The 27,009-nt window shown below is 44.8% G+C and overlaps 1 protein-coding gene across 3 annotated transcripts; it reads left to right on the top strand.

Moving 5' to 3' along the window:
* The first annotated feature begins 148 nt into the window (after positions 1 to 148).
* smek1 (SMEK homolog 1, suppressor of mek1 (Dictyostelium)) lies at positions 149 to 14,026 on the top strand. Of its 3 annotated transcripts, none has more exons than XM_079290555.1 (15): positions 149 to 1,244; positions 1,467 to 1,522; positions 1,619 to 1,717; positions 1,850 to 2,467; positions 3,427 to 3,504; positions 3,601 to 3,717; positions 4,538 to 4,654; positions 4,737 to 4,868; positions 5,797 to 5,899; positions 6,005 to 6,163; positions 6,267 to 6,436; positions 6,884 to 7,023; positions 7,165 to 7,355; positions 7,897 to 8,108; positions 12,577 to 14,025. In XM_079290555.1, exons 1-15 carry the CDS (start codon positions 1,103 to 1,105, stop codon positions 12,700 to 12,702), a joined length of 2,460 nt encoding a protein of 819 aa, XP_079146681.1. In that variant the 5' UTR covers positions 149 to 1,102; the 3' UTR covers positions 12,703 to 14,025. The 3 variants fall into 3 exon arrangements, with proteins under 3 accessions (XP_079146681.1, XP_079146680.1, XP_079146679.1); XM_079290554.1 differs by having other exon boundaries at positions 6,881 to 7,023; XM_079290553.1 differs by having other exon boundaries at positions 5,797 to 6,163; positions 6,881 to 7,023; positions 12,577 to 14,026.
* Positions 14,027 to 27,009: the final 12,983 nt, after the last annotated feature.

Here is a 27,009-nt window from a genome sequence, read left to right as displayed (position 1 = left end):
AAAATCTCTTTAGGAATTTTCTAGTTTGAAATGGAATTGAGTTACTGTCTCTTTAAATGTGGCGGACTGCCCTGTTGTTGCTGTGCTGGAAACCCCGTACTGACTCTGAAGGGACCCAAGATGGCTGAATACTCACGGGGGGGGGGGGGCAGTTAGCAATTATCTGAGCAAGACGTCGGAAATGAATGGCATATAGCATTATAATGTAAAGCGTTACCCTCAAATAATTATACGACTACCGTTTGTTGGTTTGCATACTTTTTGGGATGCATGAATACCACTAAGGAGATAGTGGTCTCTCCGCGGCCCCGAGCCAGAACATGGCGGAACACTTGGGGAAGAAATAGCAGCTAACACTAGCTAGCTGGCGTATTACTCAGACATAACGTTAATTAGAAACATTAGTGTGGGGTAAACACGGTATCTTCAGTCCGCAAGTGTGAAATAATGCTATCGGTGCACAGCACTGGACATTTTACTTTCAATAGTTGTTTAACATTGAATATATGGAGCGTAGGTACTTAGCGTACTGCTAGCTAGTTAACTCGTTAGGTTTTCTAGTTAACGTAACTGGCTAACGTTGCCCGCAAGCGTACAAACTGTACTAATAAGCAGGTAGTTTGTTTTGGGGGCCACATATCGTAACGGTGGGGCTTGATGTAAATACTATTTTTTCAACTGAGCTAGGATTTCCCAATGTCTGTCTGCCCTCGTTTAGTCTACTAACACGTTAGCTAACGTCAATGCCCTCCGCACTGTAAACTGTCGTTAGCTTGCTACAATGGTCCGCGAGACGTTGTCCTCAACACTGGCGAGATAAGTTTAGAGGCTGCTCGTGAAAATAAACCGATATTGTGGTTGATGCAGAATCGATCGGGGAATCTTCCTGCATACTAGCCTGGGTGTTCTGCTTTTAAGCACCTTCAAAGAACTGATTGCTTGGTTGACATCTGACACTTAACGTTAACGTTAGTAGTGTTAGTAGTTACAAGTGATCAAGTGTAGAGAAGTGAATTGAAGTTGTGGCGTTACGAGGTGAAGCAGACGCCGTAAGAGTCAAGAAGGTCCGGAAAGGGGAAACCGGTCACAACTACCTGCCAGGATGACGGACACTCGTCGACGAGTCAAAGTCTATACCCTCAATGAGGACAGACAGTGGGACGACCGTGGAACCGGCCACGTCTCCTCGGGCTATGTGGAGCGTTTGAAAGGCACGTCTCTACTGGTGCGAGCAGAGAGTGATGGTAAGGCGAAGCAACGATCTAAGGCAAGATGAATGGCGTATGGCAAGTTACAGATCACTTGCTGTGTATTGGACAATTATTACTATATGTAAACAATACCGTACACACTTATTTTGATCAGCCGGAACCATAGATGTAAACCTTTATGATATATAACTTAATAAGATCCTAACCTACCCTCCTCATGTCTTTTTGACAACACCTTTGTTTTTCACCTGACAGGTTCTCTACTGCTGGAGTCCAAAATCAATCCAAACACAGCCTACCAGAAACAACAAGTCAGTACATAGCATGGCGCAGTATGCTCATCTAGAATATGGATTTCTTTCTCTGTGTACCGATTCTAAATTTGCTTTGTTTTTCTTTTTGGAAAGGATACTTTGATAGTATGGTCAGAGGCAGAGAATTATGATCTGGCACTCAGCTTCCAGGAGAAGGCTGGCTGTGATGAAATCTGGGAGAAAATATGCCAGGTAGCTGCACTTTCTTTGTGTGTGGGTGTGTGTTTGTCTGCTCCGTCTGTGTATGCGTTTGAATTCAAGTTTTTTTTTGTTTTCTGTAACTAGTCACATCCTATTTAATCGTATGTTTGTCTCATGGTTAAGGTTCAGGGAAAGGACCCGTCAGTGGACATAACCCAGGATGTGGTCGACGAGTCTGAGGAGGAACGCTTTGACGACATGTCCTCGCCGGGTCTGGAGTTACCGCCATGTGAACTGAACCGTTTGGAGGACCTGGCTGAGCTGGTGGCCTCCTCACTCCCATCACCACTGCGGCGCGAAAAACTGGCACTAGCTGTTGAGAACGAGGGCTACATTCGCAAGCTCCTGGAAATGTTCCGTGTGTGTGAGGATTTGGAGAACAGAGAGGGACTGCATCACCTGTACGAAATCATTAAAGGCATCTTCCTGCTGAATCGTACGGCACTCTTTGAGGTTATGTTCTCTGAGGAGTGCATCATGGACGTCATTGGTTGTCTGGAGTTTGATCCGGCACTTGCGCAGCCACGGCGGCATCGGGAGTTTCTAACTAAGACGGCCCGCTTTAAGGAGGTGATCCCCATCTCTGATCCTGAACTGCGTCAGAAAATACACCAGACGTATCGGGTGCAGTATATTCAGGACATGGTGCTGCCCACGCCCTCTGTTTTTGAGGAAAACATGCTGTCCACCCTGCACTCCTTCATCTTCTTCAACAAGGTGGAGATTGTGGGCATGCTACAGGTGAGATGCGTGTCCACAACATGTTCCCTTTAGAATGTTTTCACTGCAAAAGCAAATGATACAAAAAGCATTTACTGTACGAGCTTTACAGAATGACAATCCTGCAAAACATCAAAAGGCAAAAATGAAAGAATATTTTTTTTAAATAGCGTTTATGCCTGAGGGCTGGAAATGACAGTAATAGTAGGATCGTTCAAAGGTTTTAATTTAGGCTGATTTAGCTTCACCCACCAGTGTGAGTTTGTCTGCTAGTCTTTTATAGTCATGTGACCTTTTTGTTTTTGTACTGTCAACTCAGCAGTGTTTGTGTATGGCTGTCTCCATAGAGATGGGGAAGTGTTGTGTAAATCAGTTATGCTGCACTAGAGGAAAACAAACTGCCACGCTGTTGACTCTGGTGCACAGCGCTTTCTGAAGTTCTGAGGTCAAACACCACTGATACGGAGCTTTTCTTCTTCCTGTCTTGTAACAAGAACAGACGATGTGTTTTATTTATTTCAACAAGCACTTGATATTCTGGATTGCAGATATTATTGAAGAACTGAGTAGTCTGTGTGAGCCATCTAATGTACAAAACCCATCAGGAAATCCACACAAATGTTATGTGGTACTTCTGAAGACTTTTTATATGCAGCAGATTTCCTTTAATGTAAACTAATAGTTATAAATAACAGTGCACAGAATATACATATCTCCACTATGATGGTTATAAAGACTACTTATACTGCACTATAATTTCAAAGTCGGTCACGTTAAATGTGGTTGATGTTATTTCCGTTTCCTGGTAATTTGTATCTGACACATACCATTGTACATCATCAACAACAACTTTGTAACGACAGATTTAACAGAGTGCACAATTGGCCCAGTGTGAGGGTAAAGGGTGATGTTTCCATATTGTGATTTGTTGACCCTCTCTGTGATACTCACTTCTTCTTATCTCCCTTTTTCGACGTCAGGATGACGAGAAGTTCCTGACAGACCTCTTTGCACAGCTAACAGATGAAGCTACAGATGATGACAAAAGACACGAACTGGTATGCCAGACCTTCATCAGTAATTATTCATAAATGACTGTTCTATTTATTATCCTTTTCCCTTGTTTCACTGAGCGGTTTGTTTCTTCCTTACAGGTGAACTTCCTAAAGGAATTTTGCGCATTCTCACAAACGTTACAACCTCAAAACAGAGACGCCTTCTTCAAGACATTGTCAAACATGGGCATTCTACCGGCACTAGAGGTCATACTGGTGAGTGCAGCAAGCGTAACACAAATCAGTCGATATCATGAGTGAAGATGTTACGAGTGTCGGTATGATGTGCAACTGTGCACCTGCTCTATACGATGCTATTTTGCTATCAGACCGCAAGGACATCTTGAGTTGTATTTCAGCTAAACTCTCACAAGCTTTGTTAGACTCTCATTGACCGGTGCATCTAATCATACCTGGTCGAGTTATCTGCCAGGAGAATCCACTCTTACGCTGACTCTGGGTCACACTGAGATCCTGTTTGAAATGTTTGAAAAGGGATCAGTTATGTGTCGATGTAAATGCGATGAGAATGTTGATTTTGCCAAAATCCTTAGCCTTACAGATGCAAAAAAATAAGAATAAAAGATAGAAGCTGCAGTGTGTGTGTATGTGGGTTGTTTCTTGTGTTCGTGCCTAGTTCACAGAACAACTCATTATCCAGCGATACAAATATGTGAAAGAATGATCCTCGGACATTAGAGGTCAGGGAAAAAATATCTAAACAAATACATGCAACAGATTGAAACATCAAACAGTAGCTCATATGTTGAGATATGTGTTCTTGTTGCATGTAACACATGTAGACCTAAACCGTTTGTCAGAGTAATACCCGCTTCCTCCCTCCTTGTCCACTTACACCCTTCTGAAGTAAACTAAGAAGAAATAATAAAATGAATGTTGGTGAATTTAAATGCTGTTGGGTCTGTTTTTGATGACTTTTGTTTGTGTTTTGTTGTTAAGATAATACAAGACTTAAATGATCTCTGATGGGAGATTGACAGTCCACTGATGAATCTATTTCATGTTGATGAAACAGGGAATGGATGACGTTCAGGTGCGTGGGGCAGCCACAGATATCTTCTCTTATCTGGTGGAGTACAACCCCTCCATGGTACGAGAGTTCGTCATGCAGGAGTCTCAGCAGAATGATGATGTGAGTATATGAACAAAGTCAGTCAGAGATATTGGAGAAGGATTTTTTTACGATTACTAATGCATAATTATTGGCCTTCCAGGACATCCTCCTGATCAACCTGATCATAGAACACATGATCTGTGATACAGACCCAGAGCTGGGGGGAGCAGTGCAGCTGATGGGTCTGCTACGGACTCTGGTGGACCCTGAGAACATGCTGGCGACTGCAAATGTAAGTTTGCGTGCTACTCCTCAACACGTTTACACTGTCAGTGACTTAAAGAGTTGTGCTTCGTCTCACAGTGGCGCTTTTAATAATCTCCACGTTCTCTGAACATATGATACACACTGGTTTTAACTGACATGGCATCACCATATAAGAGTCTGGTCTCGCTGTCATGTGAAAATAACTTTTTACTGACTCGAGTACTATTCCGACTGTTCGGCCTCTTGTCCAGTCTCTCCCGTCTGTGTGTATCTCACTCAAGCCGCAATGCTTATTGGAATACACATATTTAATTGGCTGAGTATCATCATGTGAGATGATTTACGAGCATGTCATTGGTCGCTGTGTTTCCTGAACCGCTGAACGAGTGGCGTAAAGGCTAGAAAAGCTGCGTCCGTCCTAATTGAATCATTCCCAATTAGTTGTAGGTCCAGGGTCCAGCTACTACATATTAGTGACCCCTGCCTTATATACTCTATAGCCAACTGTGTTGTACCTTCTCCAGGCGTCCATCTGACAGTCCATTACACAGAAACTGAGTTCACCATTCTGTAGCCAAGAGTTCGGCAGCAATGGAAAGGACGGGTTATTACAGGGAGCAAAGGAAGGTGGAGTTGTTAACATGGAAGTGCCACATTCACTTCTATACAGGCAAAAGACAAACATTTGATCCAAATGTAGATATTGGCTGTTAAAACAAAAAATTAAACATTCTTACCAAATAGCTGGACTGGCCTGCTCATCAAGTCACTCTCCAGTAGTGGAAAAAGTTGGTGGCATGTTTGTCCAGAGCTGTGCACCGTCACCGTTGTCTTCATGTATAGCGTTCTGTAAATATTTACATTATAATCTATATCAGAGTTGTGTTTCTAAGTGACAAATTATTGTTACTGAGTCTAAAATGTGCTCTTTTTTTTTCTTTTTTCTCCTCCAGAAAACCGAAAAGACGGAGTTCCTGAGCTTCTTCTACAAGCACTGTATGCACGTCCTCTCAGCTCCACTGCTGGCCAACACCACAGACGACAAACCGAGCAAAGGTAGTGTGTGTGTGTGCGTGCACGTTTGTGCTGGTTTTGTAAATCCAACTTTGACTTTAATGCACAAGTATTTCATGTTGCCTTCTGCCTTCCTTCTTCTATCAGATGATTTTCAAACATCCCAGCTGCTGGCCTTGATTTTGGAGCTGCTGACGTTCTGTGTTGAGCACCACACCTACCACATAAAGAACTACATCATCAACAAGGACATTCTCAGGAGGGTGCTGGTGCTGACGGCCTCTCGGCACGCCTTCCTGGCACTATGTGAGTCACACACAATCACTTTACCTGGTAACTCGGGACAACATTCTGACATTGATCATGAATTGGTTTGTTTTGAGCTCAATATTCCTCCGTCTGTGTCCAGGTGCCCTACGCTTCATGCGGAGGATCATTGGTCTGAAGGATGAATTCTACAACCGCTACATCATGAGAAACTTTCTCTTCGAGCCCGTCATTAAGGCCTTCCTCAACAACGGCTCGCGCTACAACCTCATGAACTCGGCCATTATTGAGATGTTCGAGTACGTCCGTGTGGTGAGTGTTTTCTTACAGTAGATATTCTGCTCATTGTTTTCTGTTTTGGGCAAGTGATTAGGTCATTTTATACCTATTATTAAGAGGCAACTAACAGGTTAATTGCAAAAATAACCCATGCACAAAATGACGTTAATTATAAGAGGCCCTTTCCTGTTAGTCCTGCGCTTTATTGACTCAATTAGCTTTTCAAAGCACTATCCATTCTTAGAGGTGCTGAAATGTTACATGTAATGTAACATTTCATCGATTCATTTTAACTTGTTTGGTGTGTTCTCCCTTCTCTTTCTCTCCCCGGCTCTTTGTATCCGCACTTCCTTCTTCTGCTCTCTCTCTGTCCTGAACTGTAAACAATTTATTTTACCTTTTCACATTTTCCCCCCTCATTCTGCCCTCCCACTGTGTCTCTACACTCCTCCTCCTCTCTCCTCCCATTGCCCCCAGGAGGACGTGAAGTCTCTCACAGCTCATATAGTAGAGAACTACTGGAAAGCTCTGGAAGACGTCGACTACGTCCAAACGTTCAAGGGCCTAAAGTTGCGTTATGAACAGCAGCGAGAGAGACAAGACAACCCCAAACTGGATAGGTGAGTAAATTAAAGCTGCACAACCACTAAGGATTTAAGAGTGTGAGTCCCTTTGTGTGTGAGGGTGTCTCACAATAAGTGGAACAAACAATGTCATCCTTTTTGCTTGAAATGCTCCATGCGCTGCTTCTTCCTCTCCAGCATGCGCTCCATCCTGAGGAACCACCGCTTCCGTCGCGACGCACGAACACTGGAGGACGAAGAGGAGATGTGGTTCAACACGGACGAGGACGACCTCGAGGATGGCGAGGCCGTGGTTCCTCCCTCTGACAAGATGAAGAGCGAGGAAGACCTCATGGAACCTATAAGCAAGTTCATGGAGAGAAAGAAATGTACGTATGGCAACGCATCGTTTAGTAGATACTTTGGGGTTTGGAGAGAATCACATTTTGTTGTTTATTGCAGGACAGAATATTTGTCGCAATGTTGGTGGTTAACGGCTGATTGTTTTGAGAATGAGAACTATATAGCTGGTATGTGTGGTGTCTAAACTGTTATGCAATTTCACGAGGCTGCACTTTTATGATGGTTATATCAGTGTGAGATCATGAACAAGTACTGATGAGGGAATACTACCAGGAAAGGAGGTGCATGAATAAGTCCAGGTACTTAAGACATTAGTCTGCGTTTTAGAGTATAATGTACAGAAAACTGTAGTTGGAGGTATTGGCTTGATTCAACATGGTTGTACCTAAGCTCACTCAGAAACAATACTTTTTACTGTAGGTTGTTTGTGGTGCTGGGTAACAGTCCCTTGTTGTTGGCTCAAACACAAACATTCAAAAGGAAATGCGTCTTGTAAAAGCATGTGGTTATAGGAGATGCATTTGTTCACCCATGAAGTAAGCGTTTGTGTCCGCCTCTCCCTCCCAGTGAAAGACACGGACGACAAAGACGTGCTGGGGAAGTCGAGCTTATCCGGCAGGCAGAACCCGAGCTTCAAGCTCTCCTTCTCCAGCTCCACTAAGACCAGCCTGTCCAGCCCTCCTTCATCTGCCTCACTGAACCCAGGCTCTCCAGGATCACCGGGTTCTCCAGTCTCAGGGGCACGGAGCTCACCCTCCACCACGACTGTAACCACAAAGGTACCCGTCAGCATTTTATTGGTCCCCTTGTATTCAGTGCTACTGAGAGATTCTGTTCAGTAACTGAAAGGAAGGAAGGATTTGGTGAACGCTGAGCTTTAACTATGAGCCTTCACACTTAGACTGTTCATTTTCACACAACTCCCACCATCCCTGTTGTGTCTTACAAAGAATAGTCATCACCACCAGTGTGCCACTGGGCTGCACAAATGTTACTTGTTGAGTGTTTAGACAGGAGGGAAATGGAGGGAGAGAGACTAAGAATGGCACATGAACAATTCAATAGATTTACGGAAGTGGGTAGTAACGTGATACCTTCACTAAAGTAACCTTTAAGTACATTGTACTTGTCAACAGGTGCCGGTTGTGAATGCTGATCTGCAGTCAGTGCATTAGAGAAGCGTGTGTGTGTATCTCATGGAGTCATGCTCATTGGTGTAGCCTGATGAAAAGTAGAGACCAAACTATGCACACGAAAAACATCACAGCATTGTCTCCTAATGATCCTAAAGGATTCCTCTGACTTGAAAGATAAGAGACTGATTTGTCCACTTCTCTTCTCTTATTGTCTTTATTTGATTGAAGAGAACTCTGGTCTGTGATGGGAACGGGGACTTTGATCATTCCAGTACAGATAGCCTAAGTTTAAGGACACTGTAACATGTTGACACTTTATAATTACTTTTTGACATAACAGACGAGGTTACATTGTGCATGATTTTCTGATTTTATGTGCCAAATAATACAATATATGAGACAACAAGCAAAACATGTAATTTTTAGAAAGTCTTCATTTATTGGTGAACTTAATAGAGTATAATAATAATGGTGCCAGACTATTGTTTGTATGATCCTGTTTTAAATGAATCTAAATCAAAAAACAAAATGACATTCATTAATTTAGAAAGCTACGGGGTTTGTCTTCCGCGTACAACGTGATGTCATTGCGTTACATTAACTTGGTGCATAACACGGTAACTATGCTTCTAACGACCTTGATGAGAGAGTGCAGTCGCTTTGCTGCTTGCTCTTGCATTGTCTTGCATTTTCTTGCTTCAATTTGCCAGATATATCACATATATCACTCTTCAACGTTTGAGTGAAGACAAATCCAGAAAGTCGTCGAGCTATTTGGATTGTTGGCTAATGCTAACTAGCAGCTAAGTTAAAGCTAAGTAGCAGCAAGATGCCTCCCTTCTCCACGGATGACTACTACAAACTCCTACAGAAGATTGCAGTCTTGGAAACAAAAATCTACAGACTAGAAGTAAACGTGGCGGTAAATGGACTGTGTGGGAATGATACCACTCTACCATGGACAAATGCAAGCTAAGACACAGCTAACTAGCATAACCAGGCCTACCAAGAAACGGGAGGAGAGAGCAGATAATGAATCTTCAAATGGTAGTCCTCCCTGGAACTCTCGGTGCAAAGCCGAAGAGAGAATGTGTGGGAGGACGACTAACAGGCAGAGTCCAGCGCCCTGAGATTTGTGATGCAACTGGCTGGCCTGCACTAGCACACAGGCAGAACTCCTCCTCAACCCCTGCACCCAGATGGACAAAGCCAAGGACAGCTGAGGAAAGTAAAACCTGCAAAACACCTCCACAACAACCAAGCCTACAACTTCAAAACAGATTTGCTCCATTGTCGCAGGATCCTAAATCTCCATCTGATGACCTGGATAAGCAGCTATCTCCTCAAAGCGGGATAAGAACTGAGTCAATGTGAGAGTAAAAGGCCGCAGGCAAAGCTAATGACTGGGCCTGAGACTCTGATTGTTGGTGACTATGCTGTAAAAGATGTCAGAAAACTGTGCAGCAAGAACACCAAAATACTCTGCTTTCCGAAAGATATGGTCTCTTGACATGAGAGACAAATTCCTGGACATCGTGGCTGACTATCCCACAGCGAAAAACATCATCGTGCATACAGGAAGCTGTGATATTGTGAAACAACAGTCTGAAGTTCTGAAGCTAGACTTTATTGATCTGTTAAACACAGTCAGCTCTGTCAAGGCTGAGGTGTTCATCAGTGGCCCTCTCCCACCAGTCAGAGGAGGAGATGAAGGATTCAGCAGGCTGTTTGCACTGAACAGATGGCTGTCAACTGCATGTGCTGACCATTCAGTACATTTTATCAACAATTTCTACCTTTTCTGGGAGCGCAGACATCTTTTTGCAGCGCATGGATTTTGCCTGAACAAGTCAGGGGTAAAACTGTTTACCTCTAACCTGTTTTTCTCCCTGCATCACTCGTCTGTCCCTACTGCCAAAGACAAGATACAAGAGGAGTCTAAACAAGAGACAACCACACAGCATCGCCATGGAGACCTTATGGGAAGGATGCCCCCGCCTAACGACAGCCAAAAGGAGGAGTCTCCAACCGCATCATCAGGGACCGCCTTCGCCTCCGATCTCCCACTTTCCCCACCCTTCCTAGACGAGGAGTCTTTACCTCCCTCCCCAGCTATTTCGGGTCCATACTTTGGATCACAATCCTCTCTCACACTCTCCCCATCCTCCCCCCACCTGGAGTTCACTGACAACATGAAAAAGCTGGTCACTGCTGGAACCAAACACACACCTCTTCACACTCCCCGACGGCTCTACAACCGTCCTCTGTCTCCCCTACCAGATGGAGGAAATAATTGATATCTTCTGGGTCCAGGCTACAAGGCTAATGATACCAATGACTCTCTCCAGGAAAAGTCGGGGCCATGTATGCAGCTAGCCGCTTCAATTCCTGTCTTGCAAGTTTATAGAAAAAGAAAGGTGAGGCTGCGAAGAAACGACAGTAAACATGCAAACTTATCAAACTTAACATACATTCCTCGTCAGCCTGTCCAAATAAATTGGGCAAAGAAAGCTTTAACCACATTAAACTTAGCTTTATTAAATGTCAGGTCTCTGTCAGGAAAAACATTTTTAATCAATGATTTTATTGTTGGGCACAAACTGGACATTTTGTTTTTAACTGAAACTTGGTTAAATCAAGATAACGATTATGTAAAACAACAAAGTGTGTTATCATAATTATGCAGACGACACACAAACTACATAACTATGTCACCAGGGGACTATAATCCCATACAAGGGCTGGGTAACTGCATTGAACAAATCAACAACTGGATGTGCCAGAATTTTCTTCAATTAAACAAAGATAAAACTGAAGTAATTGTTTTTGGTACCAAGGATGAACAATTGAAAATCACCGCTCAGCTTCAGTCACTGATGTTAAAACCCACAAACCAAGCCAGAAATCTAGGTGTAGTTATGGATTCAGACCTCAACCTGAACAGCCATATCAAGACAATTACAAAATCAGCCTAGTATCACCTGAAGAATATATCAAGGATTAGAGGACTTATGTCTCAACAGGATTTGGAAAAACTTGTCCATGCATTTATCTTCAGCAGACTGGACTACTGTAACGGTGTGTTTACAGGTCTCTGTAAAAAGTCAGTCAGAAAGCTGCAGCTGATTCAGACCGCTGCAGCTCGAGTCCTCACTAAGACCAGGAGGGTGGATCACATCACCCCAGTTCTGAGGTCTTTGCACTGGCTTCCTGTCCAACAAAGAATTGACTTTAAAATCCTGCTGTTGGTTTACAAAGCACTGAATGGTTTAGGGCCAAAATACATCTCTGATCTGCTGCTACCTTACGAACCATCCCGACCCCTCAGGTCGTCTGGGACCGGTCTACTTTCTGTTCCCAGAGTCAGAACTAAACATGGAGAAGCAGCGTTCAGTTTTTCTGCTCCACATATCTGGAACAAAGTCCCAGAAAGCTGCAGGTCTGCTGAGACCCTCAGCTCATTTAAATCAAGATTGAAGACCTTTCTGTTTGCTGCTGCCTTTAATTGAACCACGGTCAATTAATATTTTAATCAATTTCCTGCATTTCTGCATTTTACTACTGCATTTTATTTTTTACACTGTTTTAATTGTTTTTGAAATCTCCTTTTCTTTTGCCTTGTGTTTTGATGCTTTTTAATGGTTTTATGTGACGCACTTTGAATTACCTTGTTGTTGAAATGTGCTATACAAATAAACTTGCCTTGCCTTCTGTCTTTGGAGCCATCGCATTGTATGCTCGTGATGATGTCGTTACATTGCTTGCAGAACGTGACGTTACAAAACTATCAGCGCCTTTGCAGTCTGCACACAAAAATAAGCATTTGTCTAAAAAAAAAAAAAAAAGTATTTTGGATCGGTTTGTTTATTTATTCAAATTTGTTCAAAGTTGATAAACAGATGTCCAATTTTTGTGTTTTTTGTTTTATTTATGACACAATTTCACAAATTGTTTGTCGACTTCATAACCGTTTAGCTTATGTTGTACATATTTCAGGAATATGAAGATAAATTGCATCAAAATATGCAATAATTCCAACGTCTGCTATTGACCATTTCTGCAGAGTTCAAAGGTCTGACTAATTGATTTGTGATGTGCATTTTGTCTTCAGGGAGGTTTAGTGGGACTGGTGGACTATCCCGATGATGACGAGGATGAAGAGGAGGAGGAGGAGGAGGATGGGGAGAGTAAAGAGGACCCTCTGCCACCTTTGAAGAAGTCCAAACTGAGTTCCTAAAGAAGCTTCACCGTCCCAGCGTGTGGTCCGCTCGGACGGTCTCGGCTCACAGACTTCTCACGGGAATGATGAAACTTGTAAACAGATTGAATGAATCCGAGCCACCCCCTCGCTGTCAGCGGGTGGCCAAAACGAGGAGCAGACTATGAACGGATACCAAGCCTCCTCAGACTAGCCCACTTCATACAAAGTGCCAATCAGGAAACCAGGAGTGAAAACACGTCTGAAAGGTGTGTCGGGCGTGTGAATGTCGGGGGGAGAATCTCACTCAGTGCATCGTCGGCAGACTCGGGACAGCACCAGGCCGGTTTGGAGTTTGGTTATTTAGCAACTGGAGGAAACAACCACAAACAACACATGTACACACAGACTGAAATCCCAGAGAGGTCGCATGGCTCGGACCATAACCCACTGCCCCCCCCCCCCCCCCCCCCCCCCACCCCCCACTCAGGGAAGGACATCGCAGCGGCCCAAACGGGTCGGCCAGTTCAAACCCAGAACCACCACTCTCACCCCCCCCCCTCCTCAGAATTCACCTTCCTCCTCGTTTCCCACCTACTTCTTTTCCTCCTCTCTTTGTTGCTCTTCAACCCTTTTTTATTTTAATTTGAAGTTAGTATATAGGAGCAGACGGGAGGCAGCATGCGGCAGAGAGCTGTCCCTGTTGTCGTTTGAAGATGTCATCAGTGTTGTCGTTCCTCAGCGGACGTTCTCTCCCTGAAGAGAAACAAAAAGCCAGCAGTTTCTTCATGATTTTCTTTACGTTCTCTATTTGTCTCTCAATCGTTCTCCTGTTTTTTGTAAATGATGACAAAAAGAAGACCTGCCTTTAAATGTTCAGGACGTTTTCAGTCACACTTGAACAGGTTTTTCAAGACCTCAGTAGGTGAGCTAGTTTGACCCTTTTTGCCCTTTGAAACTGCAGATTTTTTGGAGAATTTGTAATCCCGTCTTGATTAAAGATTGAGTGGAATTCTAGATGTGATGAATTTTGTCATATCTTCATTTTTTTTTTCCTTTTACATGAGTGTACACTTAGTTGTTGAGAATATTTGGGACCATTAAAATGATCTTTGCTGTAAGATGTCCTGAATAACTCCAGTGTTTCCTTGCTGCATCGTACCGTCACTGATCGGCCTGGGTTGACCCTATAACTGCAGCACAGAAGGTGCCGTTGGGTTCAACATTTTTCCACAAACTACTATCCGGCAACTCAACCCCGCTCTATGAAGATTAAAGAAAGACCTCCAATCCCACCCGAATGCTGTAAAAATGTAATATCAGTGTACATTTTCATACTTTGAACCGTGTCTGTTATTACCAAAACAAATGGCTGTTGTGAAACCATGTACATGAAAAAATATATGGTCAAATCTTGTTGCGGTAGGACAAACTCATTTTGTTGATTTGACTCAACTTTCAAGATTATTTTTCAAACTTTAGTTCTTTTATTTGATTTTTGGGCCGTACCGGCTGTCGTTGTTTTCCACCAGGTGGCGCCCTAAGTCCATAAACAAAGTATCGGGAGCCGTGTTGCCCGTCCCTGTGTAACTCTTACAGTGAATATGTTTAGGATGCTGTCACTAGGTTAACACTCTGAAAATATGTTGATGCTTCTACTGCCCATAGCACTGGTTTGGTGCTATCCTTACGGTATATTCTTAGTATATTACTTGAGCAAAGATGGAAGGGTATCTTTTGAACATTTTAAGTGTCTCTTTCAGGACGATAACGAGTTCCAAAAAAGGTACTCCATATGAACGAAAATATGATATTCAGAGTGAATATTTAATAACTAACTCGGTCACTTCACATCCTGGAGGATAAAAACAAGATTGTGCTCTTTTATGTAGTTGATTGTTGACAGTTTTCTACGTGTGCATGTTCATTTGACCGATCACTGTTTTGGTCATAAGTGTTATTCAGTTTGAGGAAAGGTAGAGCTGAATTGCTCCTTTAGTGTCATAAACTAAAGCCACAGCACACTGGTAGACCTTCAAGTGTCGTTTTTTTTATAATTAGTGAAAACACTTTGAAAAATGTCAGCACCTCCCAGCTTATGTGGTCAGTGGGAGTTTGAGCGCGACTCAAAAAACAAACGGCACCGAGGCCACCGAGGAGTCACTGTGTTGTCCCTCCAAGTGCATTGTGGCCCTCGAACATTGCTTATTAATTATAGAAGCCAACAGAAGAGGATCGCCCGGTACTCAGCGTGCAGCGAGAGCAGTCGCACAACGCCTATTAAGGCTCCCATTCACATGAAAGCCATCGGCAGACAACGGCGGCTTTTCAGAGGCAGCCTTCCCTGCCAGCCTCCGTTTGCTCCTCAGCAGGAGTGTGGCAGCGTGTGTGTGTGTGTGATCTCCCTCTTTACCACTGGAGAGGCCAGCCTGCTGCTGCTGGTGCCAGCCACTGCTGCACCAGAATGCCGGCTCCACTTCCAGTGCCAAGGCGCTCACCCGGCTCTGCCCGCCTGTATGTCTGCCAGACTGAAGAGTCCCCCATCGGTGACACTGCTGTCCGGCTTCCTGCTGGGCCCATGAAAAGCCTCTTTGACAGCTCTCTCCATTGGCTCGGCTCCCCGAGCATCCAGGCTGCCACTTATCAACCGTCTCTGATTGATCACATCGGTAGATATGTATGCAAATGATGGCACTCGCACAGCAGCGCATAATCGTGCACTGCAAAACAATATTGCAATGTGTGTGGGGGTAAGTTGTATGCATGTTACCATAATTGCATATTGCAATAGGGAGAAACTAGGAATTATCCACCATCCTCCTAAATGCTTTGAGTTGACTCAAACAAACCTATAATGCACAATATTTCATCGACACCGACAACACTGGGGGGTTTTAAGCAGCAGTCACTTGTTCAAGGTGTTTCTAGGAAGGACATCTATTTTTATGTTGCATAAGAAATACATTCTACTGCAAAATCAATAACTTCATTATATTATACTGTATCCCATTTAGTCTCAAATAACTCATACCTTTGGCCCCCTACAGACAAAAAAGCAGTGTGTCGGGGCAGTCATGTTTCAGATGTGGTTTCACCAACAATAGATTCTGCATCTAAGCGTCTCACGTTTCATTCAAATACATGTTTGAGGTCTGAAGGTAAAGCTCACAGAAAAGCTAAAACAATTTGAAAAAGTCTGAAAAATAATTAAAAATGTCGGTTATGTAGCAGAGCCGTGTTTTTTCTTCTGTCCTAGCCCATTAATCATCTCATGACCCCCAAAATCTGTCTTCTGACCCTTTGCCAGGGGCCCAGACCCACTGGATTTAACAACCCAACTGTAAAGTATTTAAAACTAATTCCACCTTCTGTATTAATCATTGTATTCATCAGTCACAAGGGGATGCTTTTCTATTTACCATTCTAGCTGATCATATTACTTCAACCAGTCTTTCTCCCACTGTAACAACCTTTTAGACTTCCAGCGAGGTTAGCAATCTATTTTTGACTTTGTGCTGTTTTAAAATAAACAGTCTTTGAATGTTAGCATTTCGTGTCAGAAACAGTGACTTAGTTGGTTCTTGATAAGTACTTTGTATATTTGCAATGCACAGTAGGTCACACTCGCAACTGGCAACAGCACGAAAGGACAACCTGTAGGGAGCAGTAGAGACCACCTGTGTGGATAAACTGCAGCGGATCAATGGAGGAAGAAGCAACTCATCTGAGCAGGGCTCTCAAACTCATTTTCACTCCGGGCCACATCAGCATCATGGTCGCCCACAAAGGGCCGGTTGTAAATGTAACTACTCGTAACATATTGTTAAATAACTCTCTGCATTCACAGTTTAAAGTAGTCTTCAATGTACTCACAATACATAATTCAGACTTTCTATCTCATAATTTTGACTTTCAATCTCATAATTTTGACTTTCAATACCATCATTTTGACTTTCAATCTCATCATTTTGACTTTCAATCTCATAATTTTGACTTTCAATCTCATAATTTTGACTTTCTATCTCAGAATTTTGACTTTCTATCTCAGAATTTTGACTTTCAATCTCATAATTTTGACTTTCTATCTCAGAATTTTGACTTTCAATCTCATAATTTTGACTTTCAATCTCAGAATTTTGACTTTCTATCTCAGAATTTTGACTTTCTATCATAATTTTGACTTTCTATCTCAGAATTATGACTTTCTAGCATAGTTATGACTTTCTATCTCATAATTTCGACGATGGGGATATTTTTATTATCAAGTCTAACTTTAAAAAAAGAAATTTTTATTTTTATTTTTTTTTACTTTTTTTAAATTTTTGCTGGCAGATTCGCGGGCCACATAAAATGACGTGGCGGGCCCGCGGGCCGGGAGTTGAGAACCCTGCATTAGACCCTTCCTAATTAACTTGCAGGCCGTCATGGAAGGAATTACCTGGCAGTTAGTGTGCAACCAAACGTTTTGCTACTTTCTGTTTGTGGAGTGACGTTAACTGATCTAGTAGCAGTGAAACGACGAAACAGTGATCCATTACCTTGATCCCATGTAATCCTGGTAACCAACCCGGGATATGAAATAGGAAATGTGTCGCACACATGCGGTTTTTCGGAAGCCGAGCCGAGGTTGTCAAAACACCCGCAACAAAGTCCGCACTCATGTCTGCCCACCGGGCCTGGCGTCGCTGCGGACAATGACCTGTGTTTCCCCGGCACACAGTGCTCTCTGTGTCCGCAGGAGCGCCGCTTGCTTTAATGGGAGGAGGAGGGGGGGGGGGGGGGTAGGCCGTGTTTAGCGCAGCACGTCCACCGCTGCGTGTGATTAATCACCGCGTTGAAGAAAAAAACGCCGCAGCGGAGAGTCCCCGAGGGGGGGGGGGGGGGACCGCGGGTCAGCGTCCGCCGGTAGCAAAATGAAAGCGAGGAGAACAGTCATCGCCCGTCACATGTGGTTCACGTTAAGGCAGAGGTGAGATACAGTGAAGTCCGACAGACTTCTCTCATGAGTGAACTCATGTCTGACACGTTAATGAAGTGGAGAGGTTGGCGCGTAGGCGCTCAGTTGACATCATGATCCTCAATGTGTGTGTGTGTAGGAACATGTTTTCTATGTAACAGAAACGCCACGAGCCGTCTTAGGACCACGACCACAAGTGGACCGGAAAGTCAAGATGCTGAACGCTAACGAACTAACTACACTCTAACACTAAACATGGCTGCTGCTGCTCTCTGCAGAGTTTGCCTTCCTTAAATTCATTGGAAACTGTTGTCCAGTGCAGCGACTCCTAAATGCAATGAGTTGATTTGTCAATTAACAAACTAATTCAAATTGCAACAACTTGGATATTTAAGTTATTCATCAAACTTAAAATAGGGACGCACCGTACTGACTCGAACAGCTTGATCAGGTTATCTGTGACCTGGTACTGGAGGCCATTATTTGAGTAAATAACAATTCAAAATCATTTATTTGTTTAATTTTGCTTTACAAAGTGAGGTAAGCGATGTTTTAGTCCTGACTTCTAATCAAACGCAGGTATCCGATCATGACTCGGTATCGGCCGATACCCAAAGTCCAGTTATTGTGACTGAAAAAGTCGTCTCCGTGCATCCCGAAACAAAAATACCCCAAAAATGTAAACGTGCTAGTTTAATTTGTCTTACATGATAGTAAATCGAACATCTTTGAATTTGGACGTGTTGCTCGGACATTATACCTTTTAAACCAATCGCGAAAACACCATCGCGTTGTATACATTGTAAAACAAGCGCACGCTAACTTGAATTTCTCAGCAAAACTGAGGTGAAATATTTTGAGGCATCCCTGCACACACGTCTTTTGGCTGCAGCTCAACACCTTAAGCTCAGAGCGCATACAACTGTTCCTGAATGTGCCCTGAATGTAAGAGCTCTTGGGCTGTGTGTTAAATGGAAATGTCACAGTGATAAAGAGCGCATCTTCCGCACCCAGGCGTGTGTGTGTGTGTGTGTGTGTGTGTGTGTGATGGGCTGTATACTCTGGAGGCACACGCTATACATCCTCACCATGAGCTGCAGATAGCTGGTCGCACACTTGACTTACACACACATGCGCACTTGGATCTATTCCTAGAAGCAGCGTACTTTCCAGGAGTTCACATCTGACAGTGGCGCGCTAGTGTGGGGTGGTGCTTTGGGATCTGGCAGATAAAATCCCCAATCATATAAATTTCTGCGCCTGTTAAAAGCGCATAAAACTCTCACCGAATAAAATAAAACCAACTTCACCAGCCCCCTGGGCGCGTACAGCGGCCTGAGCTGGTGCTGTTATTTGAAATGGGGCTGTGCAGCGGAGCGCTGTCGGAGGCTGAATGGCTTCTGTGAAGGAGAACGCGGAGAGAGGCCGACATCCAACATGTGGAAATCACCCAGGGCCAGAAGGTGAATGACCACAACCATGAATTTACCTCTCGTAATGTAGCATGAATGAAGCCCTTAAAGGTATCGGCTTACAGTCAATAAACAGGGGAATCGGACGCATGGTTCAGCAGGAGTTGAACATGTGGGACCAGTCACACACACACACACTCATTCAGCGCCCCAGTCAGGATACTACTGTGTACGTTCGACTTAACAAATCAAACCTCCACCTCCAGCTATATGTTAATGTCTTGGCAGGCTGCGGGTTCTTGCCGATAACATAAAGCGAACCAAACAGAACTTTCCCCAAATACAGTAGCAGTCAAAATGGTGTTTGACGTTCACAATTTGTGTCCACTTTTTGTTTTTCCCAGAGAGTTGAATGCCTGTTCATAATCGAAACTCTTTGATTTCCAGCCGTGCCCGATGGCTCCTGCTGCCGTGCCCGTCTGAGGCCTTTTGACGGGGGCTCTGCGTCGTGCGGCGTTGGCGTCCGCGCTCTGCCAGGCGGCGTGTGTGGTCAACAGGCGGCTGGGAGAGCGAGAGGGCTGCGGGGGGGGGGGGGGTCGAGGCAGAAGCCCCCATCGGTCCAAGTCAGTGCCTCGCCGTGTATCTGTTCAGTGTCCGCTCTTCGGCGCTTTCGTTTCCATTCATCTTTATGTTTCTTACCTACTGTACGCATTGGCATGTGCCTCTTTCATGAGTTTCTGCATCCTGCTAAGACACATTTCCTCCCTCTCACACTCTTACACCTCATCTTTCTCCCCCCCCCCCCCCCCCCCCCCTTTGTGGCCTAGGGGCATATGGTTTGGCTGGGCAAGAGATAAGAGAGACGTGTCAGCCTGTGGTACCGAACAAACACATCTTTCATTTCCCCCTTTTCTTCTCTCTTCCTTTGACTCCCCCTCCCTGCCTCACTCCTTTCTCCTCTCCTCTCCTCTCCTTTCCTTTTCCTTCCCTCCTCTCCTCTGCCACGATCCGCTCACCTCTTTCGTCTCTGTGACGTCTGGGTACGATTAGGAGCAAAAAGCCTTCAGTCTTGTCGCGGAGAGAGAGAGAGAGAGAGAGACGTTGTTATATTTGCGGGTGATGGAGAGAATGGGCTTCAGATGCTCTCTAGGAGCGATGACGAGGGGGGAAATGAGGGGCTCTGGGAGAAGAGACAGATCTCCTGCTGAATGAAAGGCCCTCTCTCCTCTCTGGTAGGGCACATCAGAGGCATGCGCTCCTCGCTTTTATGGAGGGTAAAGTGGTTTCCACCAACCTCTGCTTCCATTTATCTCCGGCTTGCTCGCCCTACTCCCTGTGCACACACACACACACACACACACGTCCGTTCACATTTGTGCGGCACATGCACGCTCATGCACATACTGTACACATGCTGGATTTGCTTTGATTCTTGATTGCTTTGCTTTCTGCGGTGGCTTGATCAAGTTACTGTTCAAACTATGTGCCAAGCCTGTGTGTGTGTGTGTGTGAGCCTCTGTATGAGTGTAGAAGTATGGTGATGGCTCCTCAGCCAGTGGTGGGAATAACACAGTTTCAGCTTCTATTATTAGCTCTCTGTTCCACAGGCCTGATTCTTTCCCTCTGTCTCCTGTCTGACACCAGCGTTTCATTACTATCTGGCTGCAGCGCAGGAAGGGCTACGCTATTGCAGCTGGCTGCGGGGAGGATAGCCCCGCTTTCATTCCAACAAGGCTTTTTATAGGCTCCGTTACTCCTGCGTACGTTGTGTTACATAGTCCGCATAGTCCGTGTGTCAAGGACTCGTGGTGGATGGGGGGGGGGGTAATAGTTCCCAGAACCAGGCGACACACTTACTAGTCTTTCATGGTGTTGCTCAAACACTCGCACTAACACACATGTGTGGTCTGCACCCTCCTTGTGACCGGTGAGTATTCCAAGGGCACAGTCCTGGGCTCTGATCCTCGCATGTCACGCTTCAGTCATTCGAACACAGTCACCGCTCCCACGTGCAGCGACACATGCATTCCCGTCCCGTTCCTCACCCCCCCCCCCCCCCACCCCCCTCCCCTCCCTCCCAGTCTGACTATCAGCTACACAAGTTGTCTTCCGTTACAGATAAGTGCAGCAGTGATATTGACAGGGTCACGATGCACCATAACTGCCTTGACCTTTTGAGGCTGCTACCCATTTGACCAGCCAGATGGTCACAGAGAGTTCACCTCTTGTGGGTTCTTAAAAAAAAAAAAGGTGCAACAACATGTTCTTTAAAAGATATTCCACTTATTAAGAGAACAGTAGAAATGTAGTGGAGGCTACAGGGAGGGATCTGATGTACATCTCGTACATATCGTACGAATAAACATTCATGGATTGTATAAGACGTTAGCTCGACGTTTTGAATGAGGGTCAGAGGATTTTCCCTGCTAATCACGAATGCATATTTGTTTAGGTTTGAAAGTGTGCATTTGCAGTTATGTACGTGGATGTTTTGATTGCACACGAGTCGTACGGCTCTGAACAAAAATAAACTTCTGGCGAAAAGCGGCGAAATCATACCCGCAGCCCCTCTTTTCCCTCGTGTTTAATGTCCGACCTGAGACCAGCGCGATGTTAGTTTAGCAGTGAGTTGGATGTGTCCCCCGAGCTCTGAAGCCAACTGTGAGTTTTGGGATCGGTCTTTGTGTGACGGGTCCTCTGTGGTTTTTAACCCTGGCATTGGATCAGCGTAAGTTCAGAAGTTGAGGCTGTGGAGTGAACTCTATGAAACGGATTCAAATATATATGTTTTATAATGATGTCTTTGAACTTCTTGAAGGGTCACACACACACACACACACACACAAACATGCTCTCATAAAGAGGACGTGAGCTGTAAGCCACTGTTTCCCTTTTGTCAATTCATCAGCCTTGATTTCGGCTGAAGAATCCGCTGGGACCCATATTTTCTCTTCCTGTTACAGTACCACGCTTTTATTGTTGAAGCAGAGGAGGTGGTGATGGTGGTGTTGGGGTTCAGTTAAATCCTGGACCCGCTGGGCATGTCGCTCACGAGGTGCCGCGGCATGAGCATCTGATGCCGGCTAATGGGCTGAAGCGGCTCACTGCGAATGTCGCTGGCCTGCTGGGTGGTCATGTTTGTCAGGTGGGGGCTATAAAGCCAACTGGTGCTGAAAAGGTTTTGGGCCGGGTCCAGAAAAGAAGTCCTTAGCTGGCCCTCAGGCGGCTCCTGGAAAGATATGAAAAGATTTGCAATGGAAATTGAAGATTTTCTCTCACTTGGAGAAATTATTTGGGTAACTTGCTAACTTTTGGTAAAGGCAGAGTTTATGGTGTTTACCCCTCTTGCAATGTCAGTTGTTTCTTCATTTAAATGCAGTTTTCTTAACTAGTCATACATTCAGTAGAGTGTAAACCTGCATTAAAGCCCAATTAAGCAGTATTCAAAACATCATTTTTAATCAAATATCTCTCAAACATGTGAAAGACCGGCTGTCTGCAGGTCGTAAAGTACTGACTTCAGCTTCCGCAAAAAAAGGCCTTAAAATGTATTAAAGAGTCATACATTTAATTGACTTAATGAAATATTATATATTTTGTTCAATCCTTTTTTTGCCTGCTGTTGACACTAATGTTATAATGTTATGTGTTATAATATTTTATGTGTGATTTTTCCTTTTTTTTTTTATTAATTATATTACTTAGCAGTACTGACAAAAATGTGACATAAATGCCAGTAATTCCATGCATCCATGCACGTTCATCATCCTTACTGGTCTTCATCGATGTCTCCCATACTTTGGACATCATGACCATGACACAAATTGCATTCTATGGTAATAAATGAAAGGTCTGAACCCTGCAGAAACCCTTGAAAATACATTTTTTCGTACTGCAGGTCACAGTGAGAATCCAAAGCTAACTCCTAGCAGCCCAATGCGGGAAAAAAAATGAAACGAACTGCCCAGTTGTTAGTGGCAGAGAGCCAAAATAACCAAACATCTAGCCTGGAAAAAGGACCCTGGACTTGCTGAACAAAACTAGGGCTGAAATGCAACTGAATCTAAACTTGAATGTAAGATGTAGCAAGAAAAAAGAGCCCATGTTGTCCTGTTTCTGCTCGTTAGTGTTTGCTAGCATGACAGCCATAAGAAATACATACTAACATATGTTTGATCTTGTTTGTGTGGTCTGTTTTCATTCATATATCTCGTCACTGCTAACAATCTCATGTCGTCTCTCTACGAGTCTCGATTCTACACAACCGTCCCGAATACCACAACCTATACGGCCTGCACCGCGGGGTCAAAGGTCACCTGTTTTAGATCTGATGCGATTGACCACTTGCACAAAAGAGCCCCAGTGGCCTGTGTTCGCCGAGGTCCTGGGCCATCCGTTAGCCACAGCAGGGGCAGATAGGGGAAAGGTTTTCCCGAGTCAGGGGTCAGCGAGATGCCACATGCTCGGTCGTCTGTCGCCCGTCTCAGATGACAGCGGACGGCTTTGAGAGCTGAGCCCCGGCCCCTCTACGGCCCTCCACTTACGGATGGATGCAATTCATTCAGGCTATCAGTTCCCCCTGATGAGGACGGCATGTGACTTCTTGAGCAATCCAAATTGGACAAAGTGTTTGGATGCCATGTGGTGATCTGGGATACCCTCATCGTATGTAAGTTGTGAATAGTTGCTCATTGCTTATCGAAAAAATAGTTTACTCTCGTATTTTGCTGTTTTAAGGTTTCTTTTTCTTTTTCCTTCTTGTTGATTTCTGAAAAGAAAGATCGTTCAAAAGATTTCAAAAGAATTTGATGTACAAACGTCTCTTCTGATAAGAAAAATATGATAAAATATTCAAGACTAAAATAAATCACAGATCTTTTTTCCTATGTCTGTCGGTCTCTCTCACACACACACACACGCACACACACACACACACACACACACACACACACACACACACACACACACACACACACACACACACACAGAGTGGAGGTGACCCTGTCCAGACGGGATATAGGGCTTAGTTCCATGGCCAAGCGCCGGTGTTACTGCTGAGGAGGTGAAATGTGAGCCAGCTCACTGTCCCGGATCGATGGACTCGCCTCTACTGCTGTCCCAGGAGTCCGCTCGCTCTCTATCACTGTCACCACTCCCCGTCTCTCTCTCTTCCTCCCTCTCTGCCTCCATGTCTCCTTCACTCTCTTTCTTCTGTATCCTGCCCCTCCCTTTTAATCAAAATGTGTGTATATCTATATGTATGCATTATTGCATGAAATTAAGCCTGTATGAGTATCTGTACACACACACACACATACACCCACATTTAACCTTATTCTGTACTTTTCTCCTCTTTCCGCATCCTACCCAACCTTTCCCCCTCCTTCTCTCTTCTACTTGGCTTTCTCTATTTCTTCCTGAGATACTTTACTCTCGGTGTTCGTCTTTCTCTTCTATCGATCCACTGCAGAAGCAACTGGTCTGCCTGCTGCTGAGGAAGAATGTGGCCGGGAAGCTTTTTTTATTCATATGGATTCATCTAGTGTGTGTGTGTGTGTGTGTGTGTGATGATTACTGGTACACAAGAGGTTCACTGAGGAAGCATTCTGCAACACATAGGCTACTGTAAATCTTGTGTGCAGGTCTATGCGTAAATGTTTGCGTGCGCTGCACATCTTTGTGAGTCACATGTTCACGCCATCATTCATTTTTATGACAGCTTTCAAGTTTATTGCCGATTTCTGGCAATTCAATGACACCGCTAAAAAGAAGTCGGATGGAACAATCAACATCCATTACAATCTACTGCTTCGACTACAACTGAAGTGGTTTCGAGACGATATGGATTAAGATTAGGCTCAGCTCCAGGTTAGATGAAAGGTTAGGGTTAAGCATGTAGTTGTGATTGTTACGGTTGGGGGGGCTAGACACTGCATCACGCCGGCGACAGCCCCCCAGAAATACAGTACAATCGTGTGTTTGTGTGTGTGGCGCTATGCACAGCAACATTCCCTTCATTATCACTTGGGGAACACTTTGCCCCGGCGCAGCCATGACTGCGACCCTGTGTTTGGAGTCCAATATATAAAAAAAGAAAAAAAAAGAAGGAGAATTCCAGCCAGGAGGATTTTCCTGTAAACGTCCTCCTCTGGGTGAGAGCCATCAATCCGCCTCTGGCAGCGTTCCGCCCGGAAACAAGGATCACATCCAGTCAAAACAGGCCAGTGTTTGGTTTCCACCGCAGAACACGGTTGGACGCCAGTGGCGAGACCCTTACTGCGTGTGTCTGTGTGTGAGAAAGTAAGGGAGAAGTAAGAGTGAGACACAGGTGAATAGCAAACCCCTTGTATCTGATTTGTTAATTTGCCTGGAAGCGCAGAAAGCCTCGACAGTCTCGCTTTCTTAATGCTGCGAAGCTTTCATCTCTCAACGGCGTAATGGCCCACTAGTGCCCGTTGCTGCGCTGCGTGAACACACGGAGGATGCCTGGTCTCCTCCACACATGTTACTGTGCTTTGTAATGAGTTGAAAACTCCCATCTGCAGCTCGCTCTCTGTTCTCCTTTTTTCTCTGGGTCAGAGAATACAAGCCATTAATCATCACCTGGGTGTGTGACAGCCAGTGTTTGATTGGAGGTTTGATCCCGGCTCTTTGACAGTTTTTTCTTCTCTGGCTGGCGTTGCTGGAGGGGCAAAGGCAGGGAGGCAGGGTTGGCGGGGGGGGGGGAGGTTGAACACACATCACAGGAAGCATAATTGGCCGTGAGCGAGCGCTTACTGGATCAGCAGCGAGCTCCCTGACTGAGCGGTGTGTGTCAGCCGCCCTGGACCCCCTCCAAGTAACCGGGGATATTTTTAATTTACCTCAGACATCAGCCCCCAGGAATGTCCCCCCACACCCCCACCTATAGATACCATACTCCACCCCCTCTTTCAGTCCCTCGTGCTCTGCTTTCCATTATCTTTATTTGAAATGCAGATCTATATTGACTCATCAGAAACACATGTAGGCGACACACGTGCAGATAGTACATACGTGGGCAACATACATGTGTGCTTAAGCACACAAATTCACTTACTTTCAGTCTGAAAGCCGATACGGGGGTTCACTGTAAAATGGGCCCACGGTGCACTCCGGAAATACCTGGAAGTAGGAGCCAGGATGCATGTTGTTTCATCCTGCGCTGCCAGGTCACCAGAGTTCAGACTTTCTTCACAGGCGTACCTCTCCGATTGATCTGGATCGGAACGGAATGGTTCTGCCCTTAGGTACCGTAGATCGAGTTGGTAACTAATGCACGACCAGGTTGGCTGTGGTTGGACGCCTGCTTAAGGGGCCCTGCTGATCAAGCACAGGCCTGTCCTGGCTTCCACCCCTTTAGTCTTTAGTTCGACGACAGCAACTGGATGCTATAATGGCTCCCTTGGTTTCATTTTTTGGACTCTCAACAAAGCAACAGTATCATGACGTAAAAAGCTGTGTCTCGCCGTACCATGGCCCCAATACCCCTTCTTTTGGAATACTTGTTCTTGTAACAGGAAGTGTTTATCCCCCACTAATTATGCCCCCGGGAAACCAGGCTTCTCGGAACCAACCAGTTGCGCTCATACATAAACATTCAACTCAACTGGAAATGCCTTGTTTAGATGCTGAAAGCTGCAGGAAGGCAGACTTCAGACTTAATAATTAGTGTACGTGTTTGCTCTTTGAGAAATATGATAATACAAGTGTTAATCTGACACTGTGTTGACAGGGTTGCAGGGAGGCTGAGAACATTTTGAGGATGAAAAGGTGAGGAAAGGCTTACTTTTTCCTAAAATCCCACCACCAAGGTTACAGGGAGGTGAGCTTTGGCAGGGTTCACTGCCAAGGTCTGGACATGTGTGTGTGAGCGAGAGGGTGAGTGCCCTGGCTCTGTCTTTATGAACGTCCACCTGAGGAGAGGCTGTTTCCGCTGTCACGGTAAATTCCTGTGCG

This window comes from Melanostigma gelatinosum, assembly GCF_949748355.1.
Source record: "Melanostigma gelatinosum genome assembly, chromosome: 19".
In the NCBI taxonomy this organism is placed as follows: domain Eukaryota; kingdom Metazoa; phylum Chordata; class Actinopteri; order Perciformes; family Zoarcidae; genus Melanostigma; species Melanostigma gelatinosum.
Note: the sequence above shows the minus strand (reverse complement) of the source record. Positions and strands in the feature narration are given on the sequence as shown.

What these genes read in the sequence shown, in the direction of transcription:
- smek1 (XM_079290553.1), top strand. Translation starts at nt 1,103, where the DNA reads ATGACGGACACTCGTCGACGAGTCAAAGTCTATACCCTCAATGAGGAC. An exon ending in ATGACAAAAGACACGAACTG is followed by an intron (nt 3,505 to 3,600) that starts GTATGCCAGACC and finishes TCTTCCTTACAG; the next exon opens with GTGAACTTCCTAAAGGAATT. An exon ending in GACAACCCCAAACTGGATAG is followed by an intron (nt 7,024 to 7,164) that starts GTGAGTAAATTA and finishes CTTCCTCTCCAG; the next exon opens with CATGCGCTCCATCCTGAGGA.